The 20,514-nt window shown below is 35.6% G+C and overlaps 2 protein-coding genes across 3 annotated transcripts; both read right to left on the reverse strand.

The window, feature by feature from the left end:
• Positions 1 to 97: 97 nt before the first annotated feature.
• On the reverse strand, positions 98 to 13,208 carry nos2b (nitric oxide synthase 2b, inducible). 2 transcript variants are annotated; one of them, XM_077208116.1, is made up of 26 exons: positions 13,109 to 13,208; positions 11,985 to 12,061; positions 11,804 to 11,905; positions 11,478 to 11,626; positions 11,084 to 11,246; positions 10,916 to 11,007; positions 10,669 to 10,810; positions 10,307 to 10,446; positions 9,355 to 9,529; positions 9,159 to 9,260; positions 7,369 to 7,563; positions 7,126 to 7,208; positions 6,813 to 6,957; positions 6,033 to 6,137; positions 5,788 to 5,837; positions 5,526 to 5,700; positions 5,296 to 5,416; positions 4,872 to 4,950; positions 4,502 to 4,692; positions 4,254 to 4,420; positions 3,083 to 3,293; positions 2,858 to 2,945; positions 2,636 to 2,757; positions 2,400 to 2,548; positions 1,724 to 1,918; positions 98 to 1,559 (listed from the first exon to the last, which is right to left on the reverse strand). In XM_077208116.1, the coding sequence occupies exons 2-26, from the start codon at positions 12,045 to 12,047 to the stop codon at positions 1,521 to 1,523; spliced, it is 3,243 nt and encodes a 1,080-aa protein (XP_077064231.1). In that variant the 5' UTR covers positions 12,048 to 12,061; positions 13,109 to 13,208; the 3' UTR covers positions 98 to 1,520. The 2 variants fall into 2 exon arrangements, with proteins under 2 accessions (XP_077064231.1, XP_077064232.1); XM_077208117.1 differs by lacking the exon at positions 13,109 to 13,208 and adding an exon at positions 12,151 to 12,216.
• Positions 13,209 to 15,628: 2,420 nt separating this feature from the next.
• lyrm9 (LYR motif containing 9) lies at positions 15,629 to 18,331 on the reverse strand. Its single transcript, XM_077207406.1, has 3 exons — positions 18,000 to 18,331; positions 17,770 to 17,862; positions 15,629 to 17,682 (listed from the first exon to the last, which is right to left on the reverse strand). Exons 1-3 carry the CDS (start codon positions 18,108 to 18,110, stop codon positions 17,665 to 17,667), a joined length of 222 nt encoding a protein of 73 aa, XP_077063521.1. The 5' UTR covers positions 18,111 to 18,331; the 3' UTR covers positions 15,629 to 17,664.
• Positions 18,332 to 20,514: the final 2,183 nt, after the last annotated feature.

The following is a 20,514-nucleotide window of genomic DNA, read 5'->3' on the forward strand; positions in this document are numbered from 1 at the left end:
GTTGTTCATACTGTCACTATCCAAACCATTTATGAATAATTAATTAACTGTGTGTGTGTGACAGTTGTCTCTGCACAAGTAAATTCAGACAGGGAAATATATATACATATTTTATTTTATACCCAGGCAATGGACAAATGTCTGCTCAGGTCTTTTTTATTATTGCAAATGAAAGGTTACAGACATTAACAGTGAGAATAAAATAAATAAATAAATAAAACAGAACAGGGGGGTGGGGGGTATACAGACATCATAAGTCACAGCTCCTAAGGTCATTGGTTCAGAATTAGGCCTACTTAAATTGTCTGCTATTTCTTTGCACAGTAGCTAGGTGTCACTAGTGAGCAATGCTGAATGAAGCTTCGAGTAATGAACCTTTGGGTGAAGCAATGGGCTGCGAGGTCTCAGTGGTTCAAGAAGCCTTATTTTGCCATCACTACTAGCTGCAGCAAAATTTATTTTGCAGCCAGTGTAGTCTAGCAACCGTTGGATTTCGAGCTGGAAAAACCAAACTCTAGTCAGGCCAATCACATCGTGTATAGAAATGGTGGGCGGGCTTAACAATGACGGCAGAGATGTGACGGTTCTGCGGGAATTCCCTGCTACTTTAAAACGCATGGGATTAACTCAGCCACAACCGTTCGTTGCTCTGGTTGGTTGAAGCACTATCCTATTATGTGCAGAGGGAATTTGAAAGACAACTGTTTATCCCGACCCTCGGATTGAGGCATGCCAATGGTGGTGAGTTCCCAGGCTGGGGTGGCTTGCCAGGCTGCCTTACCAACTTGGCTTTATTATAAGATGCAATATTTACCATAAACATCCATTTACAACTTTATATAACTCTTAACACTGTGAGAGGTGATTATATATGAAAGTATGAGCCATACGAGTATATATAACAATAAACACAGTGAATTAAAGGTAGCCTCATGGTTTAAACTGAAAATGTGAAATTAAGCATAGACAAACAGAAAGTGAAACCCAAGGAAAATAAAACATTTTTAGTATATTGCACAATTTTTAGGTGACTGATTATATAAGTATTTGTAACAAGTAGGCTACATGAGAACTTTTTGGTTCAAACGGTCAGATGTTCTTGTGATTTTTGAAGTCCACAATAGAGGTGATTCCTGTTGTTTCATTGAGCATGGCAAATGTAGAATCCAAAATAATTGTTCCAGCAATTAGCTATAGACATAAAATGCAATACTCGATAGGCTAACAAAGTGCAGGTCAGTCTTCCCAAAAACAAATACATTTAAAAAAATAGTTTATTTACAAGTAGGAAATAAAATGTTCTCTATTATTAGAACTGTACATTCCACAATTAAATACATTGCTGATCATTTTTTGTGTTTTTCCAGTGTATATTTGTGATTTCTTATTTAACTCCCTTTGGTTAAGAGAGGTTTTGGCATTATTTTGGAAGCTGTATGAAAATAAAAACATTAAAATGTCCCCCTTTTTGGTGTGTTTGGATATTGAAAAGATTAAGATGGTATAAGTGATCTCGACCACTAGGATCCAAAGATGTCCTCATGGTAACGCTTTTCATTCTGTGAACAAAAAGCATAACCATCTAAAATTATTGACCTTATATCATTACACACTGTAAACAATTCACCATTTCAGGGCAACTGAGCCCTCATAGGAGCATAAATGCTGTTAGACATTATTATCTGAAGCAGCTATAAAATGTGTCAACATGCTGAAGGTTTACCTTTAGCTTTGACAGATATTCCTCAGCCTGACTAAGAGTGATGCCCAGCCGGCTGACTAAGATTTCCTGGATAGTGGCTGCCACATCATGAGCCATGTTTATGCCTCCACAGATATACAGATGTCCTGGATTATGGTGCAGAACCTCAAAGACCTTATCACTCAATTGCTCTCGCAAGATATCTTGGACATAAACCTGGACCAAAAATAAATGCAGAATGTCTATAAGCAACGACCACAGAATGTTAACAGCCGTTCAGAATTATTTTTTAGATCTGAGTAAAAGTAATTATTCATATTTTGTATTATGAACATCAGTAAAAAGACCAGAGGTGTAAAGTCCAGGGGTCATAAAGTAAAAGTCCTGCCATATGTTTATTCCACCCATGAACTCAGCCAGCAGATTTCACAAATTAGTTAGTTCTCCTGGCTGAAGAACTGCTAATTAGCAAATCCAGGTGATTGGAACAAAATACTGAGGAGAACTTTTATTTTTTGAACCTGGACTTTACACCTCTGGAAAAAGACATACTACGGCATCAATTTCAAAAACAAAAGCTTAGACTGACAAATTCTAACAATAAATTATAAAAAATAAAAATAATATTATTAATATAGTTTATAATTGTAATACTTAATAGATATCACTCAAGATATATACAGTTGTGTTTGTCTACCTTGGGTTGTCCAGTCTGCCTAGAATAAGCTGTTTTGATAATGCTTAGAGTGCCATTATCTCGCATGTCCAGAGTCTCTTCTTTGTAAAGATGATCAGTATCTGAATCCTGACAACCGAACACAAGTGTCATCGGACTCCCTTTCAGACCTTGGAGAAATAACACAACTTGAGGCAAGTCCATTTCAGTGGACTTTTTGAAACGACTTGAATGTGATCAGGGATAAAATTCAATACCATTTTTTTTCAAGTCATAGAATCGCTGTTGCCAAAAGCCACGAAAGGGAGCAATGCCGCTTCCAACTCCCACAAGTATACAGGGAGCACTAGGGTCGGATGGTAGGTGGAACCCTTCAGAGCTGGAATTTTATGGAAAAGTTAGTTAATTATGATCAGAGAAATCACCTTGGGCTGCTATTCTCTCTCAGGAACATCTCGAGAATGTGAAATGAAAGGTACCTATGGACAAAACATGGCACCGTGTCTCCTTCTTTGATGGTATTGAGCCAGGTACTGCAGAGACCAAAATGCAGCGGACCTTTTCCCTCTAAACAGCGCAGGATAAATGACAACAACAAATACATTTCTTCAATGATTCTAGAAGTTATACGTCTAGGAAGTTCCACGGTTCAGGTATCAACTAATAGATGATCAGAGAATCTTTGGGAATATGGTTTACTCTACCCTGTGTGTGATAGCTGACCACTGCCACAGTGAGGTGGAGCTCCTGAGGGTGAAGGTCTGGGGAGGAGCTGATGGAGTAAAGACGTGGCTTCAGCAGAGGCAGCTGGCTGAGGAGAAAGGCAGCAGAAAGTTCCAGAGAGGAAAACTCCTCTAGCACCTCAAGGAAGGTAGGTTTGTGGAACTCCTTCCATGTTGTGTAAACCTGGTGGTCCTGTAATAGAGGGATGTCTTGGTATGTCTTTAGCTAATAAACTCCATTGAAAACAATTCTTGATAATTGCGAACAATAGACATTTTTCATGACAGATGAGCATAAGCGTTCATGAACCCATTATTTTGTAAATCTTCGCTTTCAATAGGCTATAATGAGACATTTTATGAAAGAATTTGTTTCATTAATATACAGGTTCATTGTTATGAAGACTAACGTGTACTAAACGTAAAGCATTTTATTATCAATAACACTTTTAGCAAACTACTTTGGATTTTTCAGCATGATTAATTAATTTACACAAGACATTATATATTACTGTATATTGCCTTAAAAATGCAATATTAAACTGGTTCCAAATCTTTTAACTGTCTGTTAATGATTCTCGTGCGTGCATTCGTGATGGCGTTCTAACGATTGACGAGTTGGCTCTTTTTACTAAATCATAATTACACGAAACCAGTGTGGTTAAATTCCCACATTAATTATTAAAAATGAGTCGGTTCTTTTTTAGTGAATCAAACAAAGCGTGACCAGTATGGTCTAAAGCTATAATACATGCTTCAAATGAGCCGGTTCTTTTTTAGTGAATCAAAAACACAGAACCACTTTAGTCCAATTCCAGAAAAAAAGACTCATACAGGAGGTTCGTTTTAGCAAACTAGAAACATACAACCAGTGTAGGCCGACTCACGAATGAACGATTCTTATGAGACTTTTTTAGCAAATCAAACATACAGTCATCAATATAGTCTGTTCTCTGACTGAGAAAATGTATTTAAAATGTCTGTAAATGTGCCTTTTAAAAGGATTTGTAAAAAATGATTTATTATGAAAAATACCTCATCATTTGGCAATGGGAAATGCATTTCCTTCCTCTATATTTATCCCCTAAAGTTACCAAGTTGATAAATTCTGTGCAATTCTCATCCTTAGTTCTGAAACAAAAAAATGACTTACTGTTGCTAGTGCAAAGAGGCGCTGCCTGTGATCTTCCTGCCTTGCTATCTTTGAGAGTTTGCGGAGGAGGCTTTGTGAGGGTGGGCTGGTGACATCAAGATAGTAGGTAAGAGATTGGGCAAGAGGACATGGTGGTATTCGTTCATCTCTCTGCCACCTTTCACCATCTGCAAGACAACATTATTAGGTATCATTATGTTATTATGTGTAAGACTTCCATTATGTAATTAGGTTTTATGGTTCAGTACCAGGGTAGGAATCACTGAGGAATTCCAAGCAAATGCTCTGGTTGATAGGAGGGGCACTGGGCAGATGCTTTAGGATGCCAGCTACTAATTCAGGTGAGTTCCCTGGGAAAATCATCACATGGTCTCCAGGGGCAAAGTTTAAGGGCTCAGTGTTCCCATCCATCTCCAGCTCCACCAATATTGTAGACCGACTAAGATCACGTAAAAATAAATAAATAAATAAAATACTGTTAAATATTGTGTGAGAAAACAACAAGGCACATGTTTCAGAAAAAAATAAAAGCTTAGAATAATACAATAAAAATCAACTATAATAATAATAATAATTAAAAACACAAATGCATGATTATAAGTTGGTTTGAGAGCAAACCTTGAATTCTGGCTCTGTAGATTCTGCCTTCTCTTCAGCTTCATGGGAACCACAGCTTTAGAATGGAGAGCTGACAGAGCTGTAAAACCAAGCCAAATAATAATAATAACTGCATATCTGTTAATATGATTCTTGAACACTTGTTTCTGATTGTTAAACACTCATCATGATTGTTAAATGGCATTTTTGAATCTAAAATGTAAAAATGTCACTAAGCCCTTCCATATTCCTACATAATATTGCACTGTATATAATTCTGTCATGCAACATATTTAAAAAAAAAAAGAAGAGAGAAATGGCAAGAATATTCTCAATATAGCATTTTTGCTTAGCTTTTTAAATCACTTCTACAGTTTTCATCAAGCTTTACCCAAAAATTTCCCTTGATACTTCTTTCAAAGAAATAAAATGGTATTAAATGTACCAGCGACTCGGTCAACTGTACAGCTGTCATTCTGAACTCTGTGCCTCTGCGGATCCCAGGAATCTGCCAGACCATCGCTGCCTGGAAGCTGCCCCTGAATGTTAAACACCTTGCATGCATCCTTTACATACAGAAAACAAACATCTCATTATTCATTTTATCGTTCACCAAAGTACAGAAAACAAAGGGGGCTCAACGGTTATTTTATTACTTATATTCATTTTTTAGACCTTAAAGGCTGTGCAAGCCCAGGCTGAGAAAGCTTCCTCCTGTCCGTTCAACTCATCTCCCTCTCCTGTGGACGACACGCGGACGGCTCCCAGTGCCACAAGCTTAGTATCCACTGCATGGGCAAACCCACAGAACTGTGGGTACATTCGAGAGCCGAGACCAAACACACAGAACCTGCGTGGGGGAAAGAAACAATTCGAACAAATATATATATATACAGGAGTGGAGAGAAAATAAATGTAGAGGATTTTAAATACTGACCTGACTTGGTTTCTGAGGCTTTTCAGACTGAGAAGCTGCTTCTTGAAACTCTGAGAAGAAAGTTAGAATCACATTCTAGTTATCAAGCATCTTTTGTGGTTATTGTACAAAGAATCATCCCAAAAGCAAATTACTTCTTCTTGAAGACCTTTTCATTTGAACATACTATAAATTCTGCATTATTTTTTGTGATAACGGTTTTTCATTAAAATACAGTAGGACACTGTGCATAAATATATCCACACCTCCCCATTTCCTGGACAGTCTCCATTGCCGAAGGTGCTGGTGACAACAATTAAGAGACTTTCCTTCTCAAGTTCACTGAAGTTGTAGTCCTCCATGCAAACAACCTGTATAAATAACACAATGTTTTATGTATGTGTTAACTAAAAGGTCAATGTCAAATCTTAGTGTTTAATTGAACAGTACTCCTTTTAATCATTTATCACATATAAACATTAAAAGCTTGATTTTCAGCACAGGGGGACTTTAAGATGCTAAATGTCTATGTGGTGTTTAAAATGCTTTAAGACAAAACATGCAATTGCATAAGTCATCACCATTGCTGAGTATTTTCTCTTTAAAACCACAGTGAACCAAAGACAGTCTCAAAGACAAAACGTGGCTTTTTTGACGTCACAAACTACCTTGTAACCAATCACGTCAATGTGTGATCGTCATCAAGTGGATCTCTGAGCTGGTGTGAGTGAGTGGAGGCAGGGCTAATTTGCATATTCATAGAACATTGTATACTAAATGAGGCAAGGGTGTAAAGTTACATTCAAGCTATTTTAAGGCATTAAAAAATGTTTAAATATGTCATTTTGGTGAACAAAGATGAGTTAGGGGATACAGTTATTGACTACAGGGGGACTTGTAGTGAAAAAGTGAAACTGGGTAATTTCCACCTTAGAGTGGGATATTGTTATGAATGTGCCACATATGCCACAAGTGTTGGTAATGATGCCCAATTTGAGTAGCAGAACGATAAGGTACATATGAATCGGGGGTGATGGTCCTCTTACCTTGGAGCTGAAGGCCCAGTTCATCATGGTATTTAGTTTCTTAGCAAAAGTCAGTGATTTCCCTGTTTCTGTAGCGTAGAGAATGGTGCAACGCACCCTCTTGGCCAGGACTGATTTAATGAGTGTCTGAGAGAAGAGCACTACTCTAAAAGAGAAAAGAAAACAAGAATTTTAGCTATACTGGCTGCTCACCAAATGTCCACAGCTAACCTTTCAAATATTCATTACATTGTTGCAGACAGATCTCTGAACTTCTGAGAGAACAGCACTGCATTGTTCTGGTTGAGGAAGTGTGAATATGATATTGTGGTACCTGATCAATCCTTTGAAGCTGATTGTACATCTCCTTGGTTTTCTGTTCTTGTCCTTCCACTTGTATGTCAACCACGGTTCGGGCTTTAAATGACAACAGATGAGAAACATTAAGGCAAGAAAATCCCAAAACTTTAGTTTGGACATCATCATACTTCACATATTTTTTTATACCACTAGACTCGAGAATATTCCAGCAATGCAGCTTTTCTGATGAATGCACAATAGATATTTAGGATGATACCTGATAGTAGAAAAAGGGTGACAGGATGTAGTTCAGCATTTCCTGGTGATACACAGGAGTTAGGGATCCAGACATTGGCGGCACCAGCCAGACCCAATCGGCTGGACAGCCTCCACGCAGACGCACTTCCATCTCCATGTGCTGCATGAAGGATTCTGATGCAGAATGGTGGTCAGTAATGGTGACCTTATTTTTCTGTATGTCGGTTAGACAAAAAAAGGTCATAAAACTGTGAATAAACATTTAACAAGAGGTAAAATTTCATCTTAACCCATATATTGACTTTCCAGTATGGAATACCTTTATAATGTGCATAAATGTGAATAATGTCCCATCAATCTTCCAAATCGTGTTTTTTTAAATTATATATATATATATATATATATATATATATATATATATATATATATATATATATATATTTAATACAAATATAATATATTAGAATGTTATCCACCTTTATATAGGTCTTCTATTAATTTAATTTAAAAAATTAAAATATTTTACATTAAGATTTAGCTTCTCACACATGTTGTGTCCTAAACAATTTATCATATATATATAAATATATATATATATATATATATATATAAAAAAAAAATTCACATAAGTCAGTGAATTATGAGTTTAACAGGTCTAAATTTAATAGCAAATAATTAAAATAACGTTTTGACAAATTGGCAGTGCTTGGTAGATTACTTACAAATTGTAGTTGGTTAATGACTCCAAATTACATGACAAAAATTTTAGTTAGTAACATAATCCATATAACCTGACTACTTTTTGATTACTTTTTATTACTTTTGACCAAACTTGTTCATCACATTAATTTGATAATCCTAATTTATTATCTTAAAGTCTCAGGTGATTCAGCTGACAAAAAAGTTGGGAAATCCCTGCACGTGACTAGGAAATGACATGAATTGGTAAATTTTAATGTGATTTGTGATATAATTATTCAAATAATAATTCATGTGTTCATTAAGATCTGATTAGATCTGCAATGTTGAGAAAATAATTCTTAAAAAAAAATGATTTCTGTAAATCCAGAGATCAAATGCTGTGTGGGTCTCAGTTTTCAGTTTCACATGAGTCACAAACCAGTCAGGTTTAGGGGCTGTTTACACAACATCATTTTTCAGCAAATTTTTAAATTTTTTGGCCATCCATTTACATTAATGTAAATGAACGTGTTGTGGGCCTGAAAACGCAAGCGTTTGAAAACAGGATTCTAAGTGCAAGTTTTTGAAACCGTTGTTGTCTCCGTGTAAACTACAAAAAAACGAATTTGTAAAAAAGGTGATGTCATGTGCATGCGTATTACGTGTTCAATCTATAGGCACATAGTGTTTCTTTACGTGACATCGCCAACTACTGGACTGGCATGAATAATACAGGGTTTTTAGTCGTTTCCGCAGATCCGTGGGAACAGGGATCATTTTGACAACGTTGCTGTCTGTACATGAAAAACAGAGTAAAATCTTTTCCTTTTTTAATACATCATTGTTGTGTTAACGTACCCTCAGTGGGTCCTAAAAATCACAAGTTTCCATACAAATTTATACGAAACTGCCACCATTTCAAATACAGTAATCAACATTTGAAGTGGATCAAAAAAAGTCAAAGTTGTCCAAAGACAAGAACGGGTATTGTTCAAAATGTATGTATAACTTTGATGAAAGGTTTTGATCCACTTTAAATGTTGACTACTGTAGTTAGGTTTTCTCATGAAATCGGGAAAATACGTGTCTGTCTCTCACAAGTGTTTTACACTTATTTGCTTTGTTTACCTGAAAACTATGCATCACTGCGACATTGATGGCCACCAGGGCCTGGTCCTTCCATAGCGAGGACAGTTTTTGCGTCTCCAAGCCCATTCGGCGGCCAACCCGCTGTAGGACATAATAAAATGAAAGAAAATCAGTATCAAAGAAACTTTCTCTTCTTGCCTGTAAATATTTGAAGCAGTAAGAAATATTGTAGCACCTCAAGAACATTGTAGCGTTGGGTATCACAGAAGTCCCTCACTCCAATCTCAGTGCCCATGTACCAACCGTTAAAAGGACATGCTGGGAATTCAATACCACCAATCTCCAGCAACATGTTGGCCACTGCAGGCAACGCATACCATCGGAGTTTCAAATCCTTAAACCACTCGTATCTGAAGAAGTGAATTAAACCATCCAATTTTAATGGCATGCAAATGCATTGGCATATATTTAGCTACCAGTTCAAACAAACCCTTGACTATGCTACTAAATGCAATAGTTCAATAAACAAAAAAACAAAACAAAAAAACCCCCTCTTATTTTCATCCATTTGCTGACACAAATCCATAACACTTCTAGGTCTGCATGATTGCACCATTATTGGAGCCCATCAAACAGCACTTCAGTCAAATTCACATAGTAAACTAATTAGGTAGCTTTCTAATGTGAAGTGTTGGAGTGAGTCTGGATTGACTTTAGGCCTCACTGGTTAAACTCATTTGTTAGGTCGGGATGAAAGAATGTGGCATAGAGACAGGCCGTTTTAGAATTGAATGGCTTTGCCACTCTAGCCTGATCTTTAAGTGCCTAGGAGCGTTTGATTTTAAAGTTCCTTTCAATACAAGCTCTTAAAAGGAAAAACCTTGCATAATTTTCTGTTCAAGAAGCAAACAGATTTGCTGGGGAATCAAGTGGAATACAAGTCATCTCAGAAATCTGAGCACCTCTGTCAAGAGCTCGGGTGGTCTGGTCTGTGTAAACAACATCGCACTCAAATTTAGACAAGCTACAAGACCGAATGTCTGACTTTGAGTCTTTGTACTAGAACCCTTGATGCATAGTTATGTAACAACCATTTGTGTTTGTTTCCAGTCCATTAGCTTTTTTAATCTACGGCGAGCATGTTTTCCTAGCCAGCTGGTATACAGTACAAGCTCCATGTCACTTACTGTGGGTGCTCCATGTGAACTTCCAAAATTAAATGCTGGGGAATTTCAAATAACTGAGGGTCCTCTCCATTAGCTTGTAACACCAGTGGAAGCACATCAAATAGACCGTACTTTGGTGTCCACCCAAGCTGGATGCACATCTGTTAAGTATGGGTAGTTGACACGACATTAATGCGGTACATATTCTACATATATCTTTTATAATTATAACAACGTTTTTATGACCTCATATTAAATCAAAAACTAAAAAGAATATTGTATTTGGTAGTATTCAGACAGACAGATACTGTAGATAGATATTCTAAAAAAGTTATTGCAAAAAGAGAAAATATCTATTATAAAGAAAATAGACTGGTATCTACCTCTGTGAAGTCAACACTGGCAGGATCTCCAATTATTGTACCATCTGTCATCTTATAGCCAGCGTATCGTACGAGCTGACTATTCCACACAAGGAAATCATGTTGACCATCAGTTCTTTGAGGAAACACAGTGATGACAGACCTGTGAAAATAAATCTCTTTATTGTGACAGTATAACATCAAATTTACAAAGACAATGAAGATGGATGGTTTATTAAAAAGCTCAAATAACACATTCTTGGTTTACCTCAGGTTGCCTCCATTGGTAGCAAACTGAATATGATCGCACAACATCTGAAACATATCTTCAGCAGTTCTGCAGTTACGTGCATCAAACAGCTGGACAGAAAAACATGAGATAATGTAAATAGACTACACATATTATACATGTTTTAGTCCAAACTAGAGAAACTACCTGCAAATTAGCCCACTGAATTCTGCCAATGCATCTCGGTGCATTTCTCCATGCTTGCTTAGCCCCAAATTCCAGCTCTTTTGTGGTAAGTTGATATGACCCAGTAGCATCTATTTCCTTAGCGACTTCCTCCACACGAGACAGGTGCTCCTCAATTTTTGAGCTGAGTAACAGATAAAATTCAGTCATATAGCCTACCATTTTCACTCTTCAAAATTAAGCAAGTTCATGTTCTGCTTTATTATGGAATTAAACGAAAGGCGGATAAACAAGAACGTAACCATTTATTCAGTATTAGAGTGGAGTAACGGTAAAATATTAACCATCAACCATTTAAAACCCATTTTGATCTACCAAAAAATGTCTATGGTGGTTAAACCTTATAGGTTCTTACTTTTTAATTGACTTATAGTACTGATTGATAAAGTCAATAGCTTGCATGAGGATGTCATCAGAGCTGGGCAGGGTGGAGGAAGGACAGCGTATCAGAGCCTTTGGAGTCATAATAGAGCCTTCACAGACCTTAGACATGCAAACCTGGCTCTAAAGATAAGGGGGGAAAGTTCAAATGTATCCTGTATTACTCATCATCCCATGGATTACCAAAATAACTTAATTTAAAATGAGACTCTATAAAAGCAGGCAATGATAAACTTTACAGACATTCAGTAAAAATAGAACTAAAATATTTCAGTGGGACAGGCTCATAAATCTGTTCACCTTAACTGCTCTGTGATGTAATGTATCCTGGTGGCACAAACCATCCTGGTAGTTCTTCACTTGCTTGGAAAATGGGCATCGATTTACCTTGTTCTCCCATTGCTAGACAAAGCAACAGAAAATAAGGATATTGCATTTGATTTATGACATTGCATTTCATGTCAGTTGAAGTTTTGCTCACCATATTCGGCTTAATCTGGTGGAGTTTTACATCCTTTTTGTCTTTAGTGGCCTGGTTCCCCATATCTCCCTGCAATACTTCATTGGAAATTAGTTACCGGTAAATTCAATGTTGAAGTACAGTTTTTGATAACACTGCTGGGTGTCTATATGGGTCCACTCTATACAGAGTGTTAAAAAGTAACACTAAAGCAGTGTTGCTTTTAATTAGATGATGAAGTGATTATTTAAGGGATGATTGACCATTATTGAGGATACCTCCTGTTAACAAGCAGAATCACAGAAGGAAATAAGAACAAGTACAGAAAAAAAGTGATGAGCAGAAACAGAAAAGCTACAACTGACTTCCAGCCACAGACTTAGATTAAATCAACAGAAGATAAAAGACTACATTAAATCTAAGATCTCAGCAGAGGATGATTAAACAACTCCAAAAACAGCAGTAGTAAATTCACCTATTACTAACCAGTTTGACTTTATTTTTCTCATATGTTTACAGAGGTTTAGATGTTAATGTTTTATTGAAAATAATAGCTTTTTTTTTTTTACAACAAAACATCCGTGTTAATTTAATTCTCAATTAGAGCTTTTGTACACAAACAGTATGTCAGACTGGTTAGTGATGAGTGAATGCTGTTTTTGGAGTTGTTTAATCATCCTTTGCTGAGATCTTGAGAGATTTAATGTCTTTTATCTTCAGTTGATTTCATCCAGTGGCTGGAAATCAGTTGTAGCTCTTCTGTTTCTGCTCGTGTCTTCCCCCACCCTGTTTTTGTTCATATTTCCTTCAGTGATTCTGCTTGTTAAGAGCAGGTATCATCAATTATGGTCAATCATTACTTAATTATTGAATTAACTTCAACACCGCTTCAGTGTTACCTTTTAACACTCTGTATAGAGTGGACCCATAGACACCCAGCAATGTTAATTTTAACACCACAGATTTTGCTGTGATGTACATAACGCATTATAAAACATAAATGAGAATAGAAAAAAAATATTTGTATAAATTAAATTAAAATATACATGCATTTTATATTTGTAACATATGCTTTTACATGCATCTAATATCTGTTATTATATGATATGCAATAAAGAATTTAATTAACAACATGAGTTTCTTACCTTCGAGTTAGGCAGTCCTTTTCTCAGTCTGCAATAGTGACTTTCTCACTTTAACATGCTTATATACTCAACCTAGAGAGCCTGTTGGTGAGGGCAAGTCAAGAGTTGAGCTGGTCTTGGCATTGTGCCCCAAGGAGGGTTGGACGGTTACCGTCTGACCACAGTTTAAAATGTCATAATCTCACACCCATACTGGAATCTTCAAATTTCAGCATCTGTAAAACACTGACAGTTTGATGAATCAAAAGCAAAACCATACTCACACCTCACCTCACAGGTTATCTGATCAATCTAGATCTGTATATATTATTACTCTTTGATGAATGGATTAGATTAGATTAGATAACTTTACTAATCCCCATAAGGGAAAACTCATTTGCCACCATTCCACATTACAAACAACACAAATAGACAATTGAACTAGAGCCCGACCGATATGGATTTTTGGGGGCCGATGCCGATACCGATATTAGGGAGTAAAAAAAGCCCGATACCGATATATCGGCCGATATTATTTATGTGTATATTATAATACAGTAGCAATATTATTTATGTGTATTATAGTACAGTATACCAGTCAAAAGTTTGGACACTTTCCTATTGGTGTGTACAAACTTTTGATGGGTACTTTACACAGTAGCTATAAACAGAATAAATATATTTTATAAACACGTTTTGCAATGATCACTCAAATGTGGTAATCATACACTTGTGTGACAGAGATATGTAATGGAGGCAGGGGGAATGATAGAATGAGAATTATACAGCTGAGCTGTAACCAAACTAGTTTGCATTGCATGTTATATTATATTATATTATATTCTAAATACTGTTGCATAATCTTCACTAACGACGACTTTGTCTTTTAATTTAGTCATAACTTGTATCAATAAATATATAAAAAGTGTCACTGACAAAACCTTATTATCTTCTATTTTTACTCTTAATTCCTCTAATCTCTACCAGTGGAGGAAGAACTCAGATCTTTTTACTAAAGTAAAATGAATAATATCATAATGAAAACGTTTTTAATTACATATGTACAGTACTTTTATACTATTTTAAATAATTAGTAAGCAAAATGTACTAAACGTGAAACTAGGCTACTCTTAATGCAAAATGGCCCTATATAAAGTGTTATAATTATATACATTTTTGGAATATTGCTTGATGTTGTAACGTAGCGTTATCAGGCAGAATGAGCTTTAACACTGTGTCTACACCGGACGCGGCCGTTACTGCTCGCGTCGCAACAGCTGTTTACCCTAGACAAAGCAGAATCAGTTTACTGTCGGAGATCGCTCGCGCCACGCATTTTAATCAATGTTTCATCAACCAATTGCCTTAATAAATAAGAAGAAGGCCTAAATATAGCAGACAATATAATCAGGACTTCTCAGCTGCGCGCTTGCAATAGTCACAAGCTCACACAATACGTGACAGAGGCTTGTAGCAGAGAAATCAATTCTGTGAATTACACTGCGCAAATCACAAGTAGGCTACTACCCACCGGATGAAGAAGGGTTGGCTCTCAGTCTCCACAGGCTACATAAAATATTCATTTTATTTTATTTTATTTTATTTTTCGTGTTTGCATTTATGAGGAAAAAACAATGTTACAGACGCAACAGTTCAGCACTACGGACGTGAGCGCTCTGAAAGCGGCACTAATGCTTTGAAACTTTCACATAGACATCAAACAGATAGCACAAAACCTTTCGTTTCAAAGTGAATTTCGTTTTGTATTAATTGTATCTTAATTTTAATCAATGTTTCATCAGCCATTTGCCTGGATTTAATTTATAAGAAGTAAATTTAGCAGACGATAGATAATCTCGACACGGAGGCGCCTGCGGATGAACTGGAGCTCGTCTCATGAACCGAAACTCAGCGTATAGACCTGAGAATTGAAATATATCTATATTGAAATGTCTACTTTTAAACAGAACAATTCAAAACGAAAGACAGACAGACTCATGTAATCGTATGAAATGTGCATTTCTCTCTGGCGCGCGCTCACTGAAGATCGCGAGTCAGCATCGTCAACTTCATCTTTGGCTGACACTGACTGAAAACACTTGTTTATTAATAAACAATTAAAAGGTCTCCTTGCTATATTTGTTGTATTCATAATCATTATTTTTGCCAGTTCTTGTGACAGCTTTTAGGTGCTTTATTGGCAGCGCCACCCTTACATGAATCACCGTACCCGCATTTTTTAAAATATTCATTTATCGGCCATTATAAATGCCGATACCGATAGTTAGGAAAATGCATAAAATCGGCCGATAATATCGGCCCGCCGATATATCGGTCGGGCTCTAAATTGAACATTAAAAACAACAACAGTCAATACATGCAAATAATTAAAATTAGAAACTTCATTAGAAAACCTTCTAAATCGCTCTGTAGAACACTGAGACATTACTAATCTTCCACTATATTAACTTTCAAGTTCAATAAAAATTCAGTGTAGCGGTGACCTTTGGATGGATAAATGAACAAAATAGAAATAATATATTTGTATATTACAGATTTTATTCCAATTAATTCATAATAAATATGATTGTAGCACTTGTGAATGTTTTGATTTAACAGTTTTCATTCCACTCATTCATGTATTTAATGTACATTATATTACAAATTTAACATGCTTGATTATATTAACTTCAGGCTATGATCCTATTATGTTCAATAAACCTCAGTGTGCAGTGTTTCAGTTCATTGTAAAGTTTTTATATGACTCAGTTTGAATTAGATTTAAGGTTATTGTTTTACATCAGTTTTCGGTTTGCACAATATGCTATAGTGTTTAGTCTTGCAGAAATGTGTTATTGTTTCCAGGAAATGTGTCTTAGCAATTGTGGAAATCAGTACGGTCTTCTATTACCACACTGCGTACAAGACTTATTACCTAAATTACTCAAATCCACGTGAGGAATAAAAAATCTCCCTTCTTCTTTCATTTTGAAAGCTCTTCAATGTAAGCGAAACATCAAACTTTCTCACAGAAATTGCATGTACGTCATAATCGAATTAGCCTACAATTTTACAGTTTTCTTTTGAGATTGATGGTGATCTATATCCTATATAAGGAACAATTTATTACTTTTCTGTACATTACATACATATTTAGAAAATCACATAATTATCTGATTGTTTCCAAATAATAAAGCTGCCAGTTTGCAGGTTAACTGCAAAAATATTATAATCATAAAGCAATCAGTGGGTTCCCGTTATCTGTCCTCATCTTATCACTTTCATTATGCACAGCTTGGCTAAAAGGAACAATGGAACAATGTATTGCAGCAAATGGACTGTACATGTGCTTGATTCACGCAAACTGATGTCATTTGAAATGATCTAACTACTTTCGATTTTGCATTATGCAATGAAGTTTCCATCCATTTGTTTAGCAACTAATGAATGTCACACACAGCAACCATTTCACAGGATTTGACAACTAAGAGTGCAATGCAGGTCTTCTGATTCATAATCAACTCCTGAATTTACATTTAAACACACACATTAAACACAGTAACATACTGATGACTAGTTTTGTTTATATAATCCATTTACATTTCTGTTGCATTTACCACTCTGTCTTTTATATCACCTTAACACACTATCTTATGACAAAATAAAGCCATTATCTGGAACATTTGATCTGTCATAAACACGAATGTTTACAGGCCAGCTTCCAGTAGCTAGCAATAAATTCAATGATTTTTGGGAATTACTGTAGTGATTGCTTGTCTGGGAAGGAAAAAGATCAAAAGTATTCCTGGACAATGATTTACATTAAATAATCTATTGTACATGTGATACTGTATGCTTAATTATTCTAAATCTTCCTCATTACCCACAATATCAGAAAGATTGAGATAACCAGGTGTTTTGAGATAAACAGATGATCATAAACCCACTTTGTCACGAAAACAAACTGATTTTTTACTAAGATCAGATTGATCCAACTGCACTGCCTATTTACTATTTCACATTAATAAATTGATCAGTTAGTAAATTCTATAATTACTTTAAAGGGGTTTGTCAACTATTGTTATCTCAAACCAATTTTTTGGTGGGGAAAAAAAATTCTAAGTAGACAAATGTAACATTAAATACATTTATTAACACAAATACCAATATACAGTAACACTAACTTGTAAGCATATGACTTTTTATGCATCAATCATTTTAATGGCTTTGCAAAGGAAGCACAACCCAAAAAAACAGAATCCACCTAAATTTACGGTCAGGAGCCGCTGATCACTGATCCAAAGTAAATAAAAGGCCAATCTAAGGGTGTGGGCCTAGTTTTATTGTCTTTATATAAACATCAAGTTTCAGAACATAATGGGAGGCTTTTAAAGAATCTTATAAAAACGTATCAAGTAAAAACCAGCCAAATGTTATACTTGTAAAAGTTTATGAATATTTGGTGATCTACAATCTGTGGGTATGATTTCAGTTTCATTTTGGTATGTTTAGCAGCAAAAGTCTGTAGACTAAATGACCTTCGTCAGCTTCATGCTGTAGGCTACTTTCCATGGTGATCACTTCTTTTTAGTGTACTAGGAAAGAAGATAAAAACATTATAAATCAAATGTGAATCAAATAATGACGATTCGTATTTTCTCTGGTGCCAAAGAAGCGTGTACTTTGGTTAATATCCAGTCAGCGTCGGATATAGCTCTTTGAATGATCATCTGAATCCTTTCTGGATCATCCTCATCCGCATGACTGTTGTAGCTCTGAAAAAAAAAAAGTCACATTGACACCTGACAGCAGAGCAGGTGAATCTCCTGTACATACCATTTCTTGGCTTATATTCTGTTTATATTCTAATTGCAGTCTGATAGGTAGCTCGGTTTGAGGTTTATAAAAGTACCTGTCTGATGGCGTGTTGGTAGTGTTTTTGCATGGCTGCTGATGGCAGGAGTTTGCAGCAGCGCAGCAGAAAGCGGTAAAGCTGCACCGGCGTGCGGATCAGATCAGGCATGAGGAGGGTCTGTGTATTCTGCTGCCACTTTCACTTTTTTTTTTAAGTTTGATTGCGAAGTCTAAGCACTACAAAAACATTGAGTATCTCTGGCCTATTTCGAATTACCATATAATAAGACGTATAACACTCGTCACACGCACATAGTTTGAAATGTAAAGGTGAAGGATACACATACTGTAACAGAGGAACCACTTCCTCATTGAATTCCAACCTGAAGTAATTTCATAATAAAAGTCATCGCTCTTCTGTTGAAGATCATTATAATCCGTTCAGTAAAATAATGCTGATATATTTTTCAAACATTTCTGGGTAGTAGCCCAACTGATTTCATAATGTAATCTGGATTACATAATCAGACTCCAAAAATTAAGTACTACAGACTACAGTTACTTTTTTATTGATTAAGTTACATGATTACAAATTATTAACACAATATAATTCATAATTTTGATGGATCTGCTAAAAAAGCATATATCTTATGTGCATTCAGAAAGACTTCTAGTTTTGTGAAGTTGTCTTTCGAACACATTTTTATTATTTAAATGTAAAATTATGATTTATTTAATTAGCCCAACAATAAGCCTAGTTTAAAAAAAAAATGTTTTTTAAAAATTAAACTAACAAACCACCTGCAGTTTCTTGACGCACCCCAGTTTGGGAAACCCCGATGTAGCCTAATGTAATGTTTAATGCGCTTCATGTATAAATATATCCAAAATGGAATATATTTTCTTTCTCTTTGTATTTTTATATCAATATGGCTACACTATGGTATCGTATTTATTTCAAAGTGATAAATGAGTTAGGTTAAAAGTAATCTAAATTTGTTTGAAGAACATATACAGTGCTTAGCATACAGTAAGTGAACACACCCATGCTAAAGTTGATTAAAAAGAGGAATAAAAAAAATCATCTTTTGGAAATTGATCTTAATGCCTTCATTAAAAAAAGGAAGAAAAATCCAACCTTTAAGGACACCAATTTTCTTTGTGAATGAATAAAGTATCATAAATAAATAAATGTTCTTTATTTATCTATGCATCCTGATAAAGTTCCCTTGGCCTTTGGAATTAAAAAAGCCCCACACCATCACATACCCTTTACCATAGGGAACTTTATCAGGATGCATTGTATCCTGGATCCATGAAATAACTGGCCTTTAAAGGGCAGATATGACATTGTTCAAAATGACAACATCTTGGAAATTCACTGTCAATTTCGCAATGCTACAATACTCACACTCATAATTCATAAAAATAGAGGTTGAGGTTCCTCTTTGATACTCTTTCTGTCTTAATGTAATTCATGACCAAAGACCCACAAGCTTTCTACGTAGCTTTCAAAATACATTTTGTACACTGCACCTCTTTATTATTTTATTATTAAACTTTTTTTTATTTCTTGTAAGATCAATGTAGTTATTACTGAAATAAATAAAAAAACCAAACAACATATAGTGTATTTATCCTGTGTATTTTAACTTTGAATGAAATGAAAGGTGCTGAGAACCTGTTGTCCTGTTGTCTGCACGTCGAGTCAATACAGCGTCCAGATGGCGGCCCACAATCCCCTCATTTCACCTGGAGACGCCAGTGAAAGCGCTTATTGTTTAAGAAAGAAAAGCCCCAGCAGCATCAAAGTCATTCTTATAGTGTGTGTGTGTGTGTGTGTGTGTACTTGTGCATATTAAGAATTCCCCATGCATCAGCGATAACATTTTGTGAGGTTTGTGAGATATTAAACCTAAAAGTCAAACACATCTCATAATAAGAGTCTATAATCCTGACCTTCTAACAAAAGACAGTTCTGTTAAGACTGCTTTTGATGCTGTGTGGGCTGATTGAATGCTTTTTTTGTAGATGACCCAACAAACTTTCCAAAAAATGTCATAAACAACAAGTGATTAATATTAGTCAGAATCCACACATCTTTACACTGTGCCTTTATATGGTCTAACTTTATCTTCTGATATCATAGCTGTTTTATTTGATGCTTAGAAGTCAATACACTACTAAAGCATTGATGCCTGGTTTGACAGACAGGGTTTAGATTAAGCCAGGATTAGGCCTTATTCAATTAGGACTTTAAAGTAGCTTTAAAAAAAAGTGCCCTAACAAAAAACATTGCTGATGTTCATCTTGAGATAAAACAATGGCACTGACTGACATATTTTAAGATGTCAGTGCAAGTTGCTTTCAGTTAAAACAGCTCAAACATGCATTTTAGTCTGGGACTAACTTAAGACTCATCTGTGAAACCGGGAGTTAATCTTGAATATAGTGTAGATTAAAAAATAAGATTCATAAATCATACTTGTGAATGAAAGATCATTTCTTACAAAGTTACCCTTGAAAGAGGTGTAAACCCCTTTAATGATCTGAACTTTCTGGAACATTCCCCC

The sequence above is a fragment of the Siphateles boraxobius genome, unplaced genomic scaffold, assembly GCF_051911475.1.
Source record: "Siphateles boraxobius isolate OS27281-9 unplaced genomic scaffold, OSU_SipBor_1 6, whole genome shotgun sequence".
Lineage (NCBI taxonomy): Eukaryota > Metazoa > Chordata > Actinopteri > Cypriniformes > Leuciscidae > Siphateles > Siphateles boraxobius.